Here is a 23,592-nt window from a genome sequence, read left to right on the forward strand (position 1 = left end):
CGAAGCTCCATCCCACACAATTATCACTGAATATTGGTCGTGAGTGATAATTAACTAAAAAATTTAGTATAAATTATAGAAAAACCACATATTATAAAGGAAAAATAACTTAAATACACAAGCATAAGTTTTATATTTTCTAATTTTCCCTTCTTTTTTTAAATATTACATAATTCTTTTTTTTTTAATTTTAGTAGAAGTGTATAGATACATAAAATTCTCTCTCCTGTAATACACAATCCTCCAATATAATGCCTATTTTTTCTCCACTAAAACACTCAATCTTCTAAATCAGTTTTTGGATTTTGAATTATTAATATTAATTAATTTTAATTAAAACATCCAAATTTAAAATTTTGAATTTCAAAATTCAAAAAATTTGAAATTTCAAAAAACTGCACAATTTCTCTCCCGTTCTTATTGTTCTTCTTACTCCATCACGTCTTCAATTCTTCTTATTCCATCATCGATTAGTACTAGTTTGTCAGGTTTAGAAAATAATCTTGTTTCACTTACAAAGTCTCCAGCTTTCGTCAAAATCATCGGTTTTTCTTTTCTATGCCTTTCCCTTTTCATCATTCTCAGAAGTTTTTCATCATATATCACTACTGTCTCTAACCCCACAACCCCTTCTCTAGAATTTCCTATGTCTTTCACTTCCACACCCACTGCCGGTGACAATCTATCTCTGCCGCCGTCTGCGGCGGCAGCTATTCCGAAGCTCCGACAGCCGGGGATGGAGAGGACGGGGATTGTTGATGAGAATGGGGCAGAAAATAGAAAAAAGTCTTTGCATGATCCTATGAACCTTCAGAAAGGATTCAAACAAAGACTCTGGCGAAACATCAAAATCAAAGGTTGTCAAAATACAACAAAAAAAGAAAAAAGAAGCAGCAAACATTGTTGTCAGGCCTACATTATTTCGGGTTTGTATTTATATACTTATTTTAAAATTGTTGTTGAAATTAGTAAAAATTTTAAGGAATCCAATATGTATCAAAAAATCATGAAAATTATTATCATGTATCAGACAATAGGTTTAATACATAAGTACTAAGTGGATTATAATGTTTAGTCTATGATTTGATACATGAATTAGATGTGTATCATATGATTTCTTATGTATCAAGGGTTTTTGAAATTTTTTATCATGTATCAGTGATTAATTTCAATAACTGCGTCATCAAGTGTGCTTGCTGATACATTTTGAATCAGTGTGTATAGTGTTTTAGACGATGCATTGATACATGAAGTGTTTGCTGATACATTTTGAATCAGTGTGCTTGCTGATACATTTTGAATCCATCAAGTGTGTATAGTGTTTTAGATGATGCATTGATACATTTTGAATCCATCAAGTGTGCTTGCTGATACATTTTGAATCAGTGTGTATAGTTTTTTAGACGATGCATTGATACATGAATTTGTTGTGTATCGAAGTTTAACAGATTGTTCATAAAAAATGTATTCAAAATAGATGATATAATCTTTGATTTTCAAAATTTGAAATTAATATCCAATTACGTGCTGATTTAATGCTGATTAATGATCTGTTACCGTAAATTAAGCTATTTTAGTTAACAAGTTTAAATATACCGTTTTTTCCCCTTTTTTTTCTTAACAGTTTAAACTTACCATGTATCACTAGAGTCTAAAGTATCACGGAACAAAAAATTTAAGAAATTTTTAGTAAATACTAAATTTGTCGGGACAGAATGTAATTATTGAATTACACTATGGAATTCCTTAAATTTTTACTATTATAAATACAAAATGTGTTTATCACCTTGTACTGGCCCAGCTCACTAGTAATGAGCCTGTTTGTAGTCGTGGGCCTGGTCCAATTCCAGTATCCTTCATGAAAGGCCCAACTCAACCATTTTAGGGTGGGGGTGGGGACTAAAATAAAAAGATTAATGAAGGGGTAACACTTTATAATGATAAAAAAAATTCAATAGATTAATTAATTGAAGTGTTTATCATCAATAGTGTTTGTGCTTTTGACTTATCTTTCCACTAATCAGATAGGCTTAAATTGGGAGTCAGGTGGACCTTCTCTTTTTTATAGTGTTTGCATTATCTATCTTAATTAATCACCCACAAAAATTTGATAATGTATGACCAACTTTAATTTATGAGTGGAGCCCTACCAATATCTTTATAATTGTCATTTAATTAGAGTTTTAATTCTAACATATGAGCTGTTACTATACTTTTTCTTAGTACTCTTATTCTCCGGAGGGACATTTCTCATCAAATCGTAATGTTATATTTAAAAAATTTTACTCTTAACTAAAGAAAATTTAGAATCAAGTACTAGAGTTGAAAAAACCTTTAATATTGGTATCTAAACAAGTTTGATGATGATAAGAAATGACAAACTTCTCGATAGTGATATTTTTAACAGTGTGTGGTCTTTTATAAAATCGTGATCAGTGTTTCAGCTTGAATGAAATCTTTGAAATATAGTTTTAGCGCAATAACTAGTACTTGTGCCAATGTTTCAACTTAACGATTACTAGCGCAATAAACATGGCAAAGTGTTGGCATGATGCAAGCTTATTGCCTTTGATTTTTTAGAGTCAGGTAACTAATTGACTATTATACTTGTAAATAATTTTGAGATTTTTTAGGAAAATATTACAAAAAAAATCAACTCAATGTAGATCAAACCATATGAAGTTTTTTTCTTATTATTTTTTTTAGTTGTTTTAGCTTAATAAACTTTATCCGATATACCTACATCGACACAATTTCAAATTAATCAACTAAGTAGTTTTGAAACCAAATAGGGTATCTTTTTATTTTGGTAAAAAACAACAATATTGAGGTGTGAAGTACTCAATGGCTAAGTGGAAATAAAAAGATGGGGTCAACGTTGTTTGTTTGGAGTATAAATTATTAGGTAGTGCTTCTGGTCTTTTGGGTTGTAGATAGAAGTAGTAGACAAAATTATTCATATATTAGCACACGTGGGGTCAATACTAACTCAGTCCTTTCATCATCACCATCAACAATAGTTCTCTAATAACATATATATCTGATAACATATTTAGCTAAGTGGCGGAGTTAGAATTTTCACGTAGGATATTCAAGTGCTAAAGTGAATTGATTTTTCTTAAAAAGTGAATAAAGAAATTGCTAGTAGTGAAATCCGAACACACAAACACTTTAAATTTTTGTATCTTTACTCTTTTAAGGCACCTAAAACCACTAGATTATATCATATTTTTGTGTCCAATATATGTTATTGAACTACTTAATTTATCATTTTATATGTTTATGCGGTATAATATTCCGACGAAGGTGTCCAATTAAACACCTTGACACAAAAGTGTGGCTACGCCATTGATTCGGCTAATACATAGAAGATTCTTGTTTGTCTTATATTTCCTAGGAACCTAACAAGTTGTTTCTATAATTTATTTATTTACTAGAGAAGTATTGTAAACACTTTTGAACTTGACAAAAATTATTAGTTTCATTTTCAAATTATTAACAATCAATAATTAAAAACATATTTGACTTGATTAACTAAACTTAGATACACACTCTCGATCTGCTACATGACATTACAAGTGATTTCAAACTCTTGTAAAGATCAGTAATGAACAATTTGTACCTAATTTAAGGGTATTTCAGTTTTCTCATCTTTATTTCTTTGTTTTTGAATCAAACTTCGATACCTGCATTGAAATCAACACATTGCAAAATTCATATATTTTTTATAACGACACTTCCAAAGAGTTCTTTTTTCATATATAAGACTTTAAGTATGATTCTCTGATAAATTTTTTTTACATAATTCTAATCATCCCATGATAATCCAGTTTGATAATCATTTTATAACAGCATGAGGGAATTATATTGTATGATAGTAGAGCAAGCATAGAGGGACAACAATCAAGATACTACCCACACTATTTTTACATATAGAAGTATTAACGTAGGCCCCTAAAAATATGATATTCATCCATAATTATTATTTTTATGACCCTACTTCAAAAAGCTACGTAGATTGTAGTCCACCGAAACAAAAAAAATAATAATACAAATAGAAAGGAAGTACCTCCTAGGTGTAACATTTATTCATTTAAAAGTTTGTCGATTGTCGGTAGCTTATTGTCAATTATATGGCGCCAAATTATGAACTAAAATATGTACCAAAAGATATCGTCAAGAAAAAAGTCGAACAAACTTTGGATAAAAATTAATAATCTGTTGATGTGCCAGTATAAAGTCACTATTGATAGCTACTCTTTAGTACCAACTATACTTTTCTTAAAAATTATATATATAATACTTTTTTTTATATTTAATAAGTTTTTTTCTAAGCCCAACATTTTATATAACCAATTTAAGACGAAATAATTTTAATAAAAAATACCTTGATTTCTTAAATTTTGTAAGCAGTCTAATTAAAGTACTTAAATTGGAAAGTAAAATGTGTACATCGACTCTACTTTATGTGAATTTATGTATTTTTTGAAATTTAAAAAGGAAATGTCGTTTAAATAATTCTACAATATTTATATGGATTATTGCATTAATGTTGAATAAGAAAATAACTTTTGTAGATTATTATTAAATATTTTCTAAACAATTGAGGTCAAAGTTCGTGGCCGCAGGCTTTAATCTTTTCATTGATTTCGTTTAGTCAAAATTTTGATTTTTGATGCTGACCTCCCCATTCTTTTGGAAATTAATTGTCAATTTTAACTGTTACAGTGTTTATTTTTTTAAAAATATAAAATTTGTCGTCATTATTTATTACTACTGGATCAAGTAAGGTCCTTTTCGTGTTTTTTTCTAATTATAAAAGAAGAATTTACACTGTTAAAAAGACTTTAATTCAATATATATAGCAAGCTGTTATATTATTTTTCAGTACTTTTTTTTATTTATTTATGTTACTAATAAATTAAGTATGGCAAGTTGTTATTCTAATCTTGAAGTTATTATATAAGACTTTTCTTAGAGAAGTACATGTTATAAATTCCTCTCTATTGCGTCTTTTTTAAAATTAATTTCTTTCACCCTAGCCAAGTCTAAGTAGGTTTGGTAGTATTTAATTGAATAGGTAAAAACATTAATACTTATTTTGCAATTTGTGGAAATTGACCTTGAATTTAAGTTCATTGAAGTGTAAGTAACATCACGATTGAACACGTTCATTCTAATATTATTTGACGACAATAATATTATAATTACATGGTTAAAATTAATTTTTTTTAAAAGTATGTGTAGCCATGGTTTAACTCTTTGAACTTTTTCGTATGTTTACTTTTTTATATTTTAATTTTTATAAAAAATCTACTTCAATATTTAATTTACACCTAACGTGTGAAATTATACTCGAGTTAAAGCTTTCACGTGAATATAATGTATACTTTTAAGTTTTGAGGGTTTTATGACTTAGTTATAGCTAGTAAATTGCATGATTTTTAATAAGTTGGGCCTAGAAGTACTACAAGTTTGAATATTATTAGTCGATGCCAACTTGTCATCTCATAAAATAATTTTGAGATCATAAATATAAAAAAAAAATTAATAATTAGCAGGATCATTGATAAAAGGTTAATGAAAATGAATTGTCACTTGAAATTGTTAAACTTGTAATGTCAATATCATAAAGTTTATAATTGAGATAAAAATGTAGTATATCTTGAGACGTGCCATATACATTGATTTCTTGGCCCCCCGTCTTATCCTTGTATTCCCACAACGATTGTAGATGGATATTTCGATTCCATATATTTTATTTCATCCTTCTCTTTTTTATCAGCTAATTTTTTTATATCGAATTTAAGATTTATCTTTTTTTATTTTTCGTTCGATGTTTAAAGTCCATATGGGAGCTTCGACTAAATTTGAATTGCGCCTAAAGGGTTCATTCAGAGATGACTCTCCCAACATGATTTTCTTTATAGCTAGAATTCGAACTTGAGATCTCTGAAATGCCCACAACCCATATTGTGCAAAGAAATCACCTTGCATTTTTTAATATTTACGTAAATGAAATGTCATTTACCTAGTAAAACTCAAAATAACACTTTTTACAGCTAGACTAGAGATCCAACGCCCTCACTTTGATGTGGCAAATTTCTCGTGATCTTTCACCCCTTTAATGGGAATCAAAAACTAGTATTTAGCAACCAACTTTTATTTTTTAAACTTTATAATATAATATGTTTTTATTGTTAAGTACATTAACCAACTAGCTAGTTCTTGGAAAAAGGAAGAAGTTGCATAAAATAGTGAAGGGAATAAAGAGAGAGACAAATTACTTTTCCCGTTTCAAGATACTTGTTGTCATAGTTATTTAAAACATTTGATTTTGAATAGTTATCATTTTAGAAGTTTAAATTAAAATCTTCTTCTTTTTGTTTTTATTTTATCCCTATTTTCTTAAAGATTACAAACATCTCAATTATTAAACATAAATAAAATAAATATACAATGAGAAACAATTATATCTTAAGTTACAAACATAAATAAATAGTCCAACACCATATATTTAAAAAGTGTATAAATAAAAAATATGATAAATATTTTAAGCCTATTGAGTGACAATTAATTTTGGAAATATTATATTGATGAATGGAAGGGGACAATTAGGACCTTCATATCTACTATTGGACAAAGAGAAAATCAAATTGGACCCTCTATAAATGTAAAGAGAGCAATTGTTCTTTGAAGATTTATAATAATCCACTTGCACCATTAGTTAATTTATTAATTGTACCCTACTGTTCTCATTTTAATGATTTTATCACAAATCACAAAAGCAAAGTATAAAGAACAAATTTGGTTAACTTTAATAATTTTAATCCAAATATTATACTTAATTAAAATTCAATTACTATTGATAATAGACATTATTAATCTAAGGGTTCGTCATGATATGATATGAGATATGAAATTATGTTTTGAATCAGATTGAGTTATTTAAAATAATAAGTTAATATTTAGCGATATTTATATCAAGTATTAAATATATATTTTTTCAATAATAAATTATTATTACTGTTTAATAATTATCGCAAAATCCTTTATTTATCGTAGTGTTGTTGTTGTACTCATTACTCAAGAACTAAAATTGAGCATAAGTGGACAAGACCACGAGTTATTGAGTCACATGACATGCCCATTTTCGACACAGATACAGGTCTTGGTTTACACAAATCAAATTTAATAATTGAATCTACACAGGTATTAATTTTTATTATTAATAATAAACGCAACTATAAGCTAGTACTACTTTTTCCAGAATTAATTTTTAAAAAAAATAGTAAAACAATTAAGCAATAACGAGGATAAAATTAATGAAGATTGAAAAATACAAAAGTTTGGACGTTGGGATTCTCTGTTGAGAGCAGAGAGAATTTTATCGTCGAACATGAATGGATTATATTATTTTATTTTAACAACATTTTATAGTGTTCTTCACTTGGCAACTTCTGTGCATGTACAATTAGATTCCACTTACCATACTTCAGGATGAATGGAGAACCGACCATCTAGGTTTTCACGAACGTTGGCAGGTTTTGAAGTGTCTGTCAAAAGCATTATGTATATACGAGGTAATTATAATTATTTGCACCTCGTATCTTCACATAGTGAACAATAAATATGTAACTTATTGCATTAAAAATCAATTACAAATAACAATCTATATAGCATAAACTAGGCATTTACGTATTATGCAGTAATAAAAATAAAAATAATAATCGGATGGTAAAAATCAGCTAAAAAGCACTAATAATGTAAAGTTAAAAAGTCGAATAATATTGAACTTTATTCTAATGTAGTATCAATGAATATTGTCTTCATTCTAACGTGCTTAGGTAAAACATTACGAAACAGTTTTCATTAATTTCGTTACTATTTGCAAATATTCTTATGAAATATTTTTATTAACTTCGTTAATTTTTGCAATACTAATTCACACAACTATTTTTTTCACCGATTCTAAATATATAACGCTAGGCTCATAAATACACATCAAAAAATATATTTTATTAATTAAAGTCTCGATTTTAAGACTTATAAATGAACAAACTTTTAATAAAAAGTATTTTTGTTATAGTTTTGTATCGATTCAAAAGTTAAAAATTTGAAAGAAAAGTCTGCTACAATCCTTATTATGAGATGTAAAACTAATCTTCTATTTTTTCTTGATTTCTTATTCGATATCTGATATCCACATTGAAATCTGATTAAATTTAAATTTGCGCCGAAAAATCCTAACAAAGATGACTACAAATTAAGGAAACTCAAATTCAAAATATCTTGATTAAGAATAATGGAGTACTTACCACTGCACCATAATCGTTGATGATAAATTAATCTTCTATTACGAAGTTAATATTAACATCGATAGTTAATGAAATTAGCGTGAGATGAAATATAAAAATAAATCGTTATTAATAAAATGATGATATCCTTTTATGATTTGAACAGGTCTGATTTATTGGAGATAATTTTTAGGGAGTGAATTAGTCAAAACAATACTAACAACGTAGTTAATTTTCTGATCAAGTTAAGTTCAATGTACAATATCTTTACCCAATATTATATTAAGCTGTCATAGTTTAAGAAAATAATTAAAAAAATAATAATTTATCCTCATAATAATAATAATAATATTAAATCTAGAAAACAAGACAAAGAAGAAACAGAAAAGAGATGCCATGAAGTAACCCTTCCACCAAACACCAACCCTTTACCTTTATCCCCTCCCCTTCCACATTCTCCTCTCAATGTAATCACTTACCATGGCGGCTCCTACTCTCTTTCGTCCCATTTTCTCTAATTTCCTCTCTCTTCTCTTCCTTTTACTTCACCTAGGCTGTTTCGTCTTCTCCCCTTCTTCATCCTCATCCCAAAATCACTCTTCAAAAAAGCGAAAACACTCTTCCAATCTCAATTCTTCGCCTCCACCGCCGTCTACTCGTCTCAAATCCTCAACCACCAACGCTATTTCCTCTTCATGGTCTTACATCAAACGTATTTTCTCATCCAATAAACAAAAAATCAACAACACCCAAACTCACAATAACCCTTCAATTCAATCTCCCTGTTCTTCAACAAGGTCCCTGCAAAAACCCATTTCATCAGATGACCTAATTAACCGCTCCGTTTCTCCAATACCCGAATCCGAAATCACCTCCGATCAATTATTCTTCCCTTTACGAAACGATATCTACCCATGTACTTTATGTGGGGAAGTATTCCAAAGCCCCATTCATCTCGAACAACACCAATCGATTAAACATGCAATTTCGGAACTCACGGATGAGGATTCGGGTAACAATATAGTTCGGATCATTTTTCAAACGGGCTGGGTTGATAAAGAGAAAAACCCGGTTATCAATCGGATCCTTAAGATCCACAACAGCAAACGGATCCTATCCCGGTTCGAAGAATACAGAGAATGCGTGAAGCTGAAAGCTAGCCGAAACGCCGCCGTTAAGAGAGACGAACGGTGTATAGCGGACGGCAATGAAGTGTTGAGATTTCACTGTACTACCTTCATTTGTGAACTAGGACAAAATGGTAATTCCAGCCTATGTACTCAACAGTATTGCAGTGTGTGTGGAATTATAAAAAGTGGATTCTCACATAAGATGGACGGAATTTCCATGCAACCTAACAGCTGGAGGGGACACGTGTCGGTGCCTGAGGAGATTGAGGAAGAATTCGGGTTTATGAACGTGAAGCGCGCAATGCTGGTGTGTCGGGTAATTGCGGGTCGGGTCGGGTGTGATCCGGGTTATGTGGATAAAGAGGATTCCGGGTTTGATTCGTTGGTGGGTAGGGAAAACGGGTCACACATGAGATTGGATGAAGAAGATGAACTGTTGGTATTTAATTCAAGAGCTGTACTGCCTTGTTTTGTTATAGTGTATACTGTATGATTAAGATGCTGGTGTGTTATTTATTCCATGAGAAATTTGGTGTTAATTTTCAGTATTACTACAACTTAATAGAATAGTACTTAATCTAGTGTGTGACTGAATCTCAATAGTTACGTTACGATCGGTGTAAATAAGTAAATAAGTTGTTACTTAATATGAAAATAACATGTTTGATTCGTAAAATCAACAATCTCTGGTGTCTAGATTTAAGTAGGGAATAATGATTTGATGGTTTAAATATTTATTTTACGTGTATAATTGTATGTATTTAAAATATAAATCTTAATCTATTTATAATGATTATTTTACAATCATATACCATGTTCAAATCGTAAACCATGGATTTTTATTCTGCGGAATCCATAATGGACTGGGGATACGCCACTGATATCTTTAAATATCTATGCAAACTAATGTATAAAAAAGTAAAACCCCTTAGTTTATTAATAAATTGTCCAGAGTAACCTCATATACAGACATTGTAGGATCCTTTTTAACTCACTTTAAGATCATATTTCGAAGATTTTTTTATAATTCAGTTGATTGATTATCTAAATTTTCGTTATTTTTTAAAAATTAGCTTAAAGGTTAAAAAAAAAAAGGTGGTAAAAACTAAATGAGTACTTTTTGATGCCTTGTTGTATAAGGTTGTGTTTTATCTAATTAATATAAAAATAATGAAGATTGATATATATAGTACGTGTATAATAATGGTATCACATGGTTTGTAGTAGGGGACTAGTGGGATAATCGTGACTCATTTTTTGCACGAGGACATGCCTAAGTATGCTGTAAAGCTACCTAGCTACAAGGGTGGTGCAAACTGTAAAACATCATTTTAGACATTAAGGAGGAACAATTTGGTGTACATAATCATTAGAAATTAAATATATATAATCTTAATTACTTTGGATGAGTAATATGGTCAATGACTTTTTGTAACACACCAATAAGAAGCAGATAAGGGGGTTCGAAATATTAAAAAATAGACACATGAAGTAGCCAAATGTGGTTCGATATCTACTATATATACCTAAAAACTTATTTTTACCAAATAAAAATTTATATAATTTTTCACTGAAGGGAGTTCGAATAACAAGATATAGTGCAGTGGATGTGATTGTTGATCATCCTTTAACTAATAATCTCGAATTCGATCCCCAAAATATGCAAAAATCCTAAGCATTTCCCAAAATGAGGCCTACACGACAAAAAAGAAGAAGATGATTTGTAACCCGTTTGGAGATCCTTCTTCAGTGTCTTCTATTAGTTAATAGTTTTTGTGTTACCTCCTCGTGTTGTTATATTAGTAAATATTATCCAAATAATAATCTGATCTTAATTAATCGAAAGGCTGTATAATATCATATTAGTTTAAAATAGTTTTATTTTATTATTATTTGTAATTTGAGGATTAAATTTATGTTTAATTAAATTATATTCGTTATGTGATCTAAATTCTGAATTATAACATTATGGTCAAGACCTCTCGTTTTATGCAAATCATTCATTTAATCTTTTGAGAACATCAATGTAAGTTGTAACACAATAGAAATGCAATGGAAGCAGCTTATTATATTCCTCTTGTATTGTGCCAACTAGATTAAGTAAATATATGAGAAATATTTAAATATTAGAATAATAAGGAATCCACGGTTTCATCGAAAGAATTCATAATCTACAATAGACTAAAAACCAAGAAAAGAAGAGAGAAAGAAGAGTTAAAAAGATTTAAAAAATAGTACATCTAATATATCTTGATTTTTATATTACTAGAATTAAATATTTTATGGAATACTTGGGTATATTTTTAACCTTCACTCAAGAAAAAATGAAATGATTGTTAAGTCAATGTTGAACTAAAACAAATAACAATTCAAAAATAGGAAAAAAAATATCTTATTAGATATACATTTATACCATATATGATAATTTATTTATATATTTTTAAATAATTATGTATCTTTGGACTAATTAAAAGTTATTATATATTATGAAAAATATATCTAGATAGATACATGTATTTTTGCTGCAAAATACACTAAGTTAGAGAGAGATACAAGCAAGATAGCGAGGGACGCGAGCGAGATTCATTATGTATCACGCAGTACATACAAATTTATTTGAATATCGTGTATCTAGAATAAATTATATCTAATATTGACTTATATATCGAGATACATAGGTATGGACGCACCAAAAATTAGAATGTATCTAAGTAATTACGTTTCTAAACTAATGAAATTTCGTAAGTTTCCAAAAATGATTGTCATGTGCAATCTAAGAAGTGTTGGGCCGGCCCAAAAGTAACAACGAACCAGCCCACTACAATCACCGATTCTTGAGCATCGTGCAAACCCCGCCATTTTCTCATCCGCATAAATCTCCTCAGTTTGAACTTCAAAATATACGTGTTTCGCCATTAGAGGAGCTCTCCAGTAGATTATTAAATGTTGTTGAAGATTGATAGAGAGCTCAAAGGACACAAAAAAAATGGGGAAAATCAATACTTTATTAACAATAATTTGACTAATTGCAAAATTTTTGGCCTCGAATTCAGTTCCCTATAAACCCAAATTCAACTTAACCCCCTTCTTCTTCTCCTGGAATCCCGCTCTCTGATCTACATTTAGCTTCATTCTCCATTAATTACCCTTATTAAAATATTCCCCATTGTTTTTCCATTGTACCCATGTCTTCTTCTATTGCCTATATGCTTTTTTCAGATCCACGCTTTCCATTTGCTTTGCGTACTCTTCAAAAAGCAGTATCTTTCTCCTCTCACGTCTTTTACGTGAGCTTTTTGGCTGTACTCATGTGTTTGAAGCATTCTTCGGAATCTAATTTTGCAATTTGAGGTTTCTTAATCTCTTATCAAAAGGGTATTTTTAACTGGTGTTCTTATATGCAGTGGCTGAGATTGGAGAATATTTGTGGCATTAGGAGATTTTCGTTCTTCATTGGAATCTGAAGATTTAAGGGTATGCTCTTTCATTCAGTGTTCTTTACTCTTATTTTGTATTTACAAGGTTAAACCCATTTTAGTTGTTTAATTATTCATCTAAAATGATTTTAGGATTTAGGAATAGAATAGAGCTAATTAGGACTGTGCTAGTGTTTTAGGTTAGAAATAGTGGTAGAATATGTAGTCCAGATTATAGCCTCATATATAAACGTTGTGGGATCGTTTCAACTCACTCAAGTTTGTATTCTGAGGATTCTTAATAGCTCGGTTGATTGACTATTTGAATTCCTATCTTGTTAAAGGATTAATAAGAATTCTTAATAGGTCAGTTGATTGACTATTTAAATTTCTATCTTGTTGAAGAAGAAGGTAAATATAAATCTTATTCTATTTAAACAATGGTTATTTTACAATCATATACCGTTGTTCGGCGGAATCTATAATGGACAGTGGATACGTCACTGATATCTTTAAATATCTATACAAACTATGTATACAAAAAAGTTAAACCCTTTAGTTTATTAATTTGATTTTTAAAAAAATCTAAGTTTGTACTACTAGTTTGTTAGAATCTTTTCATAGTTGTCAAGTGAGAAGACAAAAAGTTTGATTAGATAGTAGTGATTAGGAGTAATATATTTAAAGTAGTGGTACAATATATAGTCCAGTTTATAGCCTCATATATAGGCATTGTAGGATGGTTTTAACTCACTTAAGTTCATATTTCGAAGATTCTTAATAGTTCAGTTAGTTAGTTGATTGACCATCTGAACTCTCGCCTTGTTGAAGGATTAGCAAAGGGTAAAAAAAGATGGTAAAAACTACATGGGTACTTTTTGATGCCTTCTTGTATAAGGTAGTGTTTTTTTTCTAATTAATATAAAAATAATGAAAATTGGTATATAGTACGTGTATAATAATGGTATCACATTGTTTGTAGTAGGGGGCTAGTGGGATAATCGTGACTCATTTTTGCACGAAGGCATGCCTAAATATGCTGAGAAGCTACCTAGCTACAAGGGTGGTGCAACCTTTTAAACAGCATTTTAGACATTTAAGGAGGAACAATTTGGTGTGCATAATCATTAGAAATTACATATATATAATCTTAATTACTTTGGATAAATAATATGATCAGTGATGATTTGTAGCACACCACGAATGTTGTGCAACAGATGAGGCTGATTCTGCCTTAATTAGAGGTCTCGAAAAAATTGTGTTCCATAGATGGAGATCCTAATTCAATGTATTCTATATTTGTTAGTAGTAATAGTTTATTGTTACCTCCTCATGCTGTTATATTAGTAAATATCCAAATAGTAATCTAACCTTAATTACTCGAAAGGCTTGATATTATATCATATTCGTTTAGAATAGTTTCATTTTATTATTACTTGTGATCTTAGTGGTTCATTATTCATCTAAAAATGATTTTATGATTTAGGAATAGAAATAGAGCTAATTAGTACTGTATAAGTGTTTTAGGTTAGAAATATAGTTGTTCCTATTGTAAAGATTGCATCTTTAATTGTATATGCTAAACTTTAAGTGTTCTCTTGGCTGTTTTGTTTCATTATATGTTGTACAGAACTGTGTTTGAGCTCATTAATGAATTCATATCTGATATTTCCTTTAAATTTGTGCTATGAATGGAAGAATGGGTGATTCACTGACTCTTCTGCACTAAGAGTAGCTGAAGGTGCAGGGCTTAAGCCTTTCTGCCAGATTTTGCTTTGTTGGGAAGATGGGAATTGATTCTTGAGTAGCATTTTCTGATGCAACAAATTTTATACTGGTTTTACAGAGCAGAGCCCCTGATTTTATGTGAAAGGATAAACTGTTACCATACGAATGAAATGGATTAGTTTAAATGGATGGAAATGGTTCATATAGCCAATCCCATCTAATTAGGGATTGAGGATAGTTGATTCATTGATCGAATGACGGGTTTTCCATTGGCTGGCAGTTGACCAAATCCAGATACTGCTTGGTTGCTAGCATAACTTTTCATTGTACCAAGGAGGAGCAAAGCAGTATAGACTGTAGGCACCAATGTTGGCATTCCAGTTAATTCAAATGAACAGTTTTATGCAATTTGTTGCACTTAGTAGTACTTGGACTGGTGTAGAGACTGCTGATAGATTTTAGTTGTTGTCGAGGGAATTCAAAGCTCTTCCTGTGAATGTTGAAACTGATTCATTTTCTTCTTTCTTGATAAAAGGTTGATTCAATGTCCTCTGCGGTTAAGTTGGAATCTGTGATCTGTCAGAATGATGAGGACCCAAATTATACATCTGTAAATGGGAAGGTAGCATTCGCCAAAAGATTAAATGTAGTGCGCAAAATACTCGAGGGATTTCGTAGGCAAGGAGATTGGTCGGCTATCAAAACATCAATAGGTGCAGTTCGAAGAGTAGCTAGCAGCAGGTTTTGTGCTTTTCAACTCTCTACTAAAAATCTTCCCTTTTCTCTTTCTTCTTTATTTTATTGGTCAAAGGTAGGAGTTATATGAAGTATACTTAGGAGCTCTCTTTTTTATGTTGTTATTTATTATTTTCCTTTAATTTCATTCAAGCTGAATGACAAACAAGCCATGCACATTCTTCAGTTTGACTTTATTGGACTTCCCCATTGTCTTATTTTGCCTTCATGGATTTAACTCTTCTTTTCTTGAATAAGTGATACTCATTAATGGAACTTCATGGTTTATATGATAGATATGTGAATGTTAGGCAATATTTTGTAACCCTGCATTGGAGTATTCTTCTTGCCTTAATAAAGATCTTTTTGTGTCTGCTAAAGATTAACTAATGAGTAGCTGTCTAATAGTTAGCTATTATTGTTCAACTTAGCATCATTACAGTTTTCATACCTTCTAAATACAGCGGAGTGTCTTTCTCTTTATACATAATATCTTGAAAGGCAAAGAAAAAGATATACCTTGGCAACAAACATGTCATTGACTGAAAGTTTATCTATTGTGGATTTATAAGCTTTGAAATATTTCTCAGAACTGCTCCCCAGTTAGAGATGTAGACTTTTGACGTCTTCCAGCTGGACGAGGCGAGGGCCTGCTCTGAGAAAAGTGATAAGCAAATCAATTATAATAACCTACTCTTCCATCTCACAGGTATTCCAAAAGTAATCAAGCTGTGGATACGGAAGAAACAAGGGAACATGGATCTGGAAGAAATTCTGGCCCTCTTTTGTCTGGAACTGCATATTGTCTTTCTTCTTGTTGTATGATCATGTTGAACAAAATTGTCCTTTCAAGTTATTCATTCAACGCTGGGGTCTCATTGATGTTTTACCAGGTATTATCTACTTATATTTGACCATCTTTCCACCCTTAGAAATAACAAGAAGAGGCACATTAATGCTTATGGTTAACTGTTATGCATGTTATATCATAAACTTACCAGTTTCAAAAATAAAATAAAATTATGCATGTAATATCATTTGCCCATGTGGAAAAGTTTTGGTTCATCCATTTGCATGTCCAACATCCTTTTCAACCTTGATTTTAACAATCTCTAAATAAATCCCTCCCATATTACATTCATTCTCTAGTATTAGGAACTTGCAGTCTAAAGATGTTATTTTACGAAAGCTAATTCTACTTGTACTTCTTGCAGAATCTTATCAGTACTCTTATAGTTGGTATATTGGGTTGCTCTGGAGCAATTACAGTGGAGAAGCTCAATTGGAAGCTAATTAAAGTTTGGATCCCCGTGAATTTGATCTTCATTGGCATGCTTGTTTCAGGCATGTATAGGTAATATGATATGTCTAAAACTCACCATGGATTTGGTAATGATCAGTGGTACATCACCATGCCAATGACATTTACTTGTGCACCTTTTCAGTTTGAAATACATAAATATTGCAATGGTGACAATTCTGAAGAACGTGACAAATATTTTAACAGCACTTGGAGAGCTGTATATTTTTGGGAAGCGGCAGAATCAGAAAGTGTGGACTGCCATGTTTGTTATGGTATGTTTATGTCATGCATCTATACAATGTATATTTAGTTGTCAGAGGGATCAGATCCTCAAGGAAAATGGTCGTTGTCTAATGTTGTATATCCAGTTATCATAGTCTATATCAAAATATCATGCGAGACTACCCAGCAGTCCTACTAAGCATTTTTGCATTTTGTTACTGATGCTAATTTCTTTCTCAGATTATTTCTGCTGTATCTGGAGGTATAACAGACCTCTCATTCGATGCTACGGGGTATGCTTGGCAATCAGTTAATTGCGTTCTCACTGCAAGCTACTCAGTATGTACTTTCTGCTTCTCATCTTGACTGCTCGTACCAAAATTTGCACAGAAATTGGCTTCTCTTACTTCTTTGAATTATTAGAAAATCATAAATTTTAACTATTAATCATATAGCAAGTCAAACTTCAAAGTATATGTATTTCATTTCCCTAATCTGTTGATGTTCATTGGGCATCAATTTTCAACAGCTCACATTGCGACGTGTCATGGACAGAGCAAAGCAATTTACAAAATCTGGATCTCTTAATGAAGTATCCATGGTGTTACTGAACAATGGGATATCTATACCTTTTGCTATCATCTTGATCTTCCTGTTCGATGAATGGCGTTACGTAATTAATGCGTAAGTGTTACATTACACTTTGGAGCATCCCAGTTGTCTCCTCTTTTTCTTTTTAGTCCTTCACGTTGGGGATCCCAAATGAATATTGCAGTTCCATACCATTCTTGTTTCATTTGCAGGGATGTAATTAAGATTCCAATGTTTTGGGTTGCTGCGACAGCCAGTGGGCTGCTTGGGCTAGCCATTAGCTTCACATCAATGTGGTTTTTGAAACAAACTGGTCCAACCACCTACAGGTAAATTATACTCGCTTGAATTTTCTCGGGGATTTGCATCATGAACTACTTAGCATTACATGTTTTATGTGATAAAAAAAGCATTCTGCTAGCTAGTTGATGATCAAGAAATGTACCCAATTGAGCACTTTGAGACGATGTTAATCTCGATGGATATTTGACATGCTTTCTATTTCCTATGTGTTCTCCATATACCTCTTAAGAGAATTGGAGTAATGATTGAAGATGTAGAATTATTTGCTGCCATTTAAGCCTTCTATAAGTCTTGGCTGATGACAGTTAGATAAGGTTAACTCACATTGTAATGGTAAGAAGAAAAAGAATGGAACAAAACGATCTTCATATTTGTTTGTATTATTGTAAAGATACAGTAATTCAAGCTTAAAAGTTTACTTGAAAAGAGGTATCAGAGTCATTCTTGCTTTATGAGGTATATTTGAAAGTCAAGACTTCATGATTAATCCTATACTCTTTTCTCCTCTTCACAGTCTTGTGGGTTCCTTAAACAAGATTCCCATTTCTATTGCTGGCCTTTTGGTGTTCAAAGTTCCTCTCAGTATCCCAAACTTATTCAGCATACTTTTCGGTAACGTCAACAATCCATATCCTATTCTTGAAAATTTTAGTGCACACTCTTATTGACTGAAATTTGCCCATGCTTTTAGGTCTACTTGCTGGAGTACTTTTCGCCAGGGCTAAGATGTCTTGACGCTACAATGTCATGCCTGTGTATCAATAAAACACCAAGGTTTTCCCTATATACAAGTCATTGTAGGCACTAGGCAGTAGTAGAACCCAAAGGAAGATTTCATATTAACTACTGATTATATATTTGGTTTGTTCAGATGCTCATTCAAGTGAAATGAAGCATCTATCAATTTTGGTTTTTTGGGAGCAGTAATTATTCAATTCAGTCATCTCAACATCTTTTTTCTGGAATATATATCAAATACTTCAACTACAGATCAGAATTGTTATACTCTTATAGGCTTTAACCAATCTACTGGCCCAATACAATAATTTTGGCAAGTCCAATTGTAAACTAAGGGGTCGTTTGGTACAACTTTGAAATATATTTTGATGTTCCTATTATTATTTTTTATAAAAATCCTACTTACAACAATGATTTTCAATATTAATTACTTAAACATTAGAGTCGCTATGCAGAAGTGAGAAGACAATTTTTTTATAAAAAAAATTATGATTCGTACTACTCTTGTTAAAGCAATACAGCGTTAAAGGTTGTATCCTTCAAATCGCAACGAGGAAATTAAATATTAAGATTTCCATTAATAATAAAGTTAGGTGTCATCTAATTTCATATGATATATTCGCAATATATCTGCTTAAAAGCTCTTAGACTCCAAATGGATAATATAATTTAAAATTATAAAAATAGCTTCAATTGATTTGAAAATTAAGGCCTCAAACAAGATTAAGTTCTTCAATAGACTTCTTTCACTATAATAGAGTGCTTACTACTCTAACACATTGACCTAAATATCCCCATGCTTGTACAACGATATTACAAAACAAATCGTCGATTAGGATTATCTAAATTTGCCATAATATCACTTTTTTATGGTCTTGATAAATGGTGTAACACCTGAAATTTAATGTAGAACAATTTCTTATCTCGAAAAGAAGTAATCTCATTCTATTTATGACATATTCGATAAGCTATAGAAATGACAATAACTTTAACCAAAAGAAGACACTCATCAATACTCATGATATCATTGCAAAAACTATTGAATACGATCTTTTAATTGATAAGTATGATATCGTTATTAAACATATACTATAAACGCAAAATGGAATTACCTTGATCACTAAATAATAATATCATTCTTATCAAATAAAAGATCATATTCAATAATTTTGCAATAATATCATGAGTATTGATAGGTACAATCTCTGTAGGAACAATACTACTTTATTTTGTAATATTGCTGCTTAAATTTCATTTTAAATAAAATTATTTAGTAAACCAAATAATATATATATATATATATTTATATCAATTTTAATTTGTGACACTTCACAAAATATTTAGTAAACAGACTTTGCTTAATCTGTGGAAAGCTGGCCGTTTGGTACTTCTTTTCACTTATTTTTTTCACCAATAAAACGTTCATAAACTAAACTTTTCAAGTAAAAGGTGCAGGTAAAAACAAACAAAGGATAAATTGATGAAATTTATGAAGAAAATACCACTAAGAGTTGTCTGTAAAAACTAGAAAAAAACAAAACAATCTTTTTTTTAAGAAAAAAAACAGTTGAGAAGGATCTAACCTCTTCACATTATAAACGTATGAAATAAAGAATTGTTCACATTGAACTCCTTGCAAATAGTGTTTGAACCAAAAAAAAAAAAAAAAAACGAAGTAAAAATCATGTGTTATCGACATGTAAAAGTCGTTAACAGTTAACACATATTATTGATGAATCATGACATACGTGAAATTAATCTTTTGACATTTGTCAAATAATGTGGAAGTATTATTTTAATTTTTTTTAATTATTGAACATTTCACAAGTATTTTTTAGTTGAGTCTTAACAAAATACAGATGATCAAAACATTTAAGTTATGGATGTAAATATGTTAGTAATGTCTTAGCATTGATACATTTTTGAATGTGAAATAAGGTGGAGTTGATTGGTTAAATTGTCTAAATTAAGATAATTCAGTTTTATATATAATCATTTGCGTTAATTATTTACTATATTATAACAAAATAGTGTAATAAACTTATTATTGATGTAATTTAATAATTGTGACAAATATTCCCTCCTCTCTATAAGTATAAAAATCAGATAAGGATATGATTAAAGTGACATCAATAATAATGTCACGGAATTAATCATAATTGCATCATCATGAAAAAAACAAGAAGGCGACAACATACGAAGAGTTGGCCTAACGAGAAGCTAACTATTATTCTCTCCGAAATAAAATATTTTTCACGTTTCACTTTTAAAGAGTCAAATTATATGAATATTATGACTAATATTTTATAATATATTTTTTTATCATATTAATGTTACAAAAATTACCAGTATTTTTTCTATAATTTTAAATATCTACATTGTAATTTTATAATATTTAATTAATCTGAGTCAATTATTAATTTGTCCAAAAGTTAATCAAATTAACTTTCTAAAAAATGAATTATACGATAAAAAATATAGAACGAAGAGAATAATCTTCTATATATTTCCCTTCACTTTCGACTTTAGTTAACAGAAAGCCACCACAAAAGATTAAAAACAAAAACGGAAAAAGGGATTTGAGAATAATATATATATCTATACTTCATCTCTCAATATATGTAAGTACAAAATATTAAGTATGAATGTAACTTTGATCATAAATTTGTACATGAATTTTCTAAAATTTTAAATAAAATTTATATATTTGAAATTACACGGAAAGACATTGTAAATTATGCAAAAATTTTGTTATTTTACTTTACATAATATATTAGTTTGTATACATCGATGAATTCTAGTATAATAAAAAGAAGAATTCTAAATATAAATTATGGTGGTCAATACTAATAATTCAAAGATTTTAAAAAGGTTTGACAAAATTATAGTTAGAAAAAAAGGGATTATTAACAGTTAAAGGCATTCACATAAAACATGACGAATATGTAACGAATTATTCAAAAAAAAAAACTGAAAACTATAATAAAACAAGAACCATTAATCATTCTTAAAACACGACAAGATTAAGATAATCCATAATTAAACAAAAACAAAAACTAAAAAGTACTACTATCCCACAATATTTTTTTTAACTCCAAATCTACAACATAATAATAATAATTAATAATAATACTAAGATTAAAAGAAGTTTTTGTTGAAGGTTCCAGCTTGAGATAATTGAGAATTAGTTGAATTAATCATCTCCATCAAATCAACTTCCTTAATGTTTCCTCCTCCTGATGTTGAACAACCTTGATTAGTATTATTCATGCTTCCACATCCAAAATAATTAGAACCATCTAGAAGGTACGATAGGTATAGGTCGGGAGGATAATATTGAGGAGTGTAACTCTGAACGTTACACGGAGTCAATGAATTTTTACTAAAGGAGTTCAAATCAGACGAGCTCTTGTTGAGAAGATCTTGAGTTACTACTTGTGGCTCGATAGTATTAATATTGTCATGTCCAAATAAACTTTGCATGAAGTTCATTTCTTCATCATGTGTTTGATGAGTCATCAAAGACGGAGAATCATCTTCGGAGTACGGTGGAGTACTTCCGGTGAAAGTAGTGGCGGTGGAACTGCATCCACCGCCACTATAAGTCCCACCGTTAAAAGCGGTGGCGGTTGGGGGAGAATTGTCATCACTCATGAAGTACTTGCTTTTAATATAATCTTGTAGAACGGTGGAACGAGAGGAGGAGGATTTGCGTTCACATTGAGTATCATCATCACCAGCTTGTTGAATTTTTTTGTTTTTATTTCTCCTTGAATTTTGCCTTCTTTTAGTAGCATTCCAATGATTTTTTATTGCATTTTCAGTCCTTCCAGGAATTCTTTTAGCAATTTCAGCCCATTTGTTTCCAAGTTGCTTGTGTGATTCCACTAGTAATAATTCTTCTTCTTCACTCCATGTATCTTTCTATTAAAAAAAAAAATTTTAAAGATGTTTATGATTTACAAGAAATCTATATTTTAAATTACTTTTATGAATAAGGTGGACACACTTCTATAACAAACTTTGACGCTTTGTCAAAGAAAAAGTTTTTTTTTCAATCACGAGAAAACGAAGGATTGAAATGAGTCAAAAAAATTGTTAAAAAGAATGAAAACAAAATTAACTAAAATCAAACCCTAAATTTAATGACACCTTTTTGTAGTGAACAAAAAGAGGTAAAAAGACCATAAAAATCAATTAACCTTTTTGGTCCAACCCTAAAAAAAAATGTTTGTATTGTCGATTTATCATAACAGAAAGAACTTGCTTAATGTCAGCTCGAAAGTGTAATTAAGTGTCTTTTCAGAGAAGCAAAATGACATGAGGATTTATTTTTTTGAACTTTGTAAAAAATGATCGATAACTCTATTAGATACCAACATTTTTGTGTTTTTTTTTTCTTGGACTTGAAAGAACATCCTAAAACTTTTCTAATAGAGGGATCGTTCATTTTTCTAAAAATAAAAAAACAACAAAAGGCCTTGAAATTAGTCTTTTGGAAATAATTGAGTACACATAACAAATAAATCATATAAAAACGGACGATGTAATAAATCTAAGTGACTAAAACATCATCACCCAAAAATCTTTTGTTCATAGATCATCTTATTTCCAGATATCTAGAGAAAATGAGATAAATTAATAAGTATAGTTAGAAAAGTAGTGTACTAGAAAAAAAAAACTATGAATTTTTTTTAAAAAATATTAGATCGAAAAAATTAATTAATAGAATAACAATCGTAGGAGAAAAAAAACCTTGATATCAGGTCGTAGATGATTATGCCATCTTTCTCTACATTGTTTTCCTGCTCTTGCTTCCATTTTCTCAGCAATTTGTGCCCATTTTCTTACTCCAAATTGTTTTACCAACCTAAGCAATTTCCTTAATAAATCCCAAAAAAAATTAAAATTAACTACAACAGTAACAGTAAAATATTCAGTATAATTTCACAAGTATGATCTGATGAAGTAGAACGTATACCTGTCTTCTTCATCAGTCCATTGACCTTTGATCAAATAATTTGTTGATGAATTTCCTTCTTTCACTTTTTTTCCACTCTCTTTAACTTTATTTTTTTCATGATCAAACAAACCATTATTTTCTTGTATTTCATTCATATAAAACCCTT

General features: G+C 30.1%; 3 protein-coding genes across 4 annotated transcripts; 2 read left to right on the plus strand and 1 right to left on the minus strand.

Moving 5' to 3' along the window:
- Positions 1-8,609: 8,609 nt before the first annotated feature.
- LOC101259160 (uncharacterized) lies at positions 8,610-9,966 on the plus strand. Its single transcript, XM_004241126.5, has one exon. It carries the CDS (start codon positions 8,778-8,780, stop codon positions 9,918-9,920), a length of 1,143 nt encoding a protein of 380 aa, XP_004241174.1. The 5' UTR covers positions 8,610-8,777; the 3' UTR covers positions 9,921-9,966.
- Positions 9,967-12,307: 2,341 nt separating this feature from the next.
- LOC101247134 (GDP-mannose transporter GONST2) lies at positions 12,308-18,712 on the plus strand. 2 transcript variants are annotated; one of them, XM_010324027.4, is made up of 11 exons: positions 12,308-12,714; positions 12,832-12,901; positions 15,107-15,312; positions 16,016-16,199; positions 16,521-16,660; positions 16,752-16,881; positions 17,072-17,170; positions 17,361-17,515; positions 17,635-17,751; positions 18,240-18,337; positions 18,417-18,712. In XM_010324027.4, exons 3-11 carry the CDS (start codon positions 15,116-15,118, stop codon positions 18,458-18,460), a joined length of 1,164 nt encoding a protein of 387 aa, XP_010322329.1. In that variant the 5' UTR covers positions 12,308-12,714; positions 12,832-12,901; positions 15,107-15,115; the 3' UTR covers positions 18,461-18,712. The 2 variants fall into 2 exon arrangements, with proteins under 2 accessions (XP_010322329.1, XP_025887541.1); XM_026031756.2 differs by having other exon boundaries at positions 12,645-12,901.
- Positions 18,713-21,465: 2,753 nt separating this feature from the next.
- Positions 21,466-23,341, minus strand: LOC101246834 (transcription factor MYB64). Its single transcript, XM_010324650.4, has 2 exons — positions 23,219-23,341; positions 21,466-22,387 (listed from the first exon to the last, which is right to left on the minus strand). Exons 1-2 carry the CDS (start codon positions 23,282-23,284, stop codon positions 21,602-21,604), a joined length of 852 nt encoding a protein of 283 aa, XP_010322952.3. The 5' UTR covers positions 23,285-23,341; the 3' UTR covers positions 21,466-21,601.
- Positions 23,342-23,592: the final 251 nt, after the last annotated feature.

The sequence above is a fragment of the Solanum lycopersicum genome, chromosome 6 (assembly GCF_036512215.1).
Source record: "Solanum lycopersicum chromosome 6, SLM_r2.1".
In the NCBI taxonomy this organism is placed as follows: Eukaryota; Viridiplantae; Streptophyta; class Magnoliopsida; order Solanales; family Solanaceae; genus Solanum; species Solanum lycopersicum.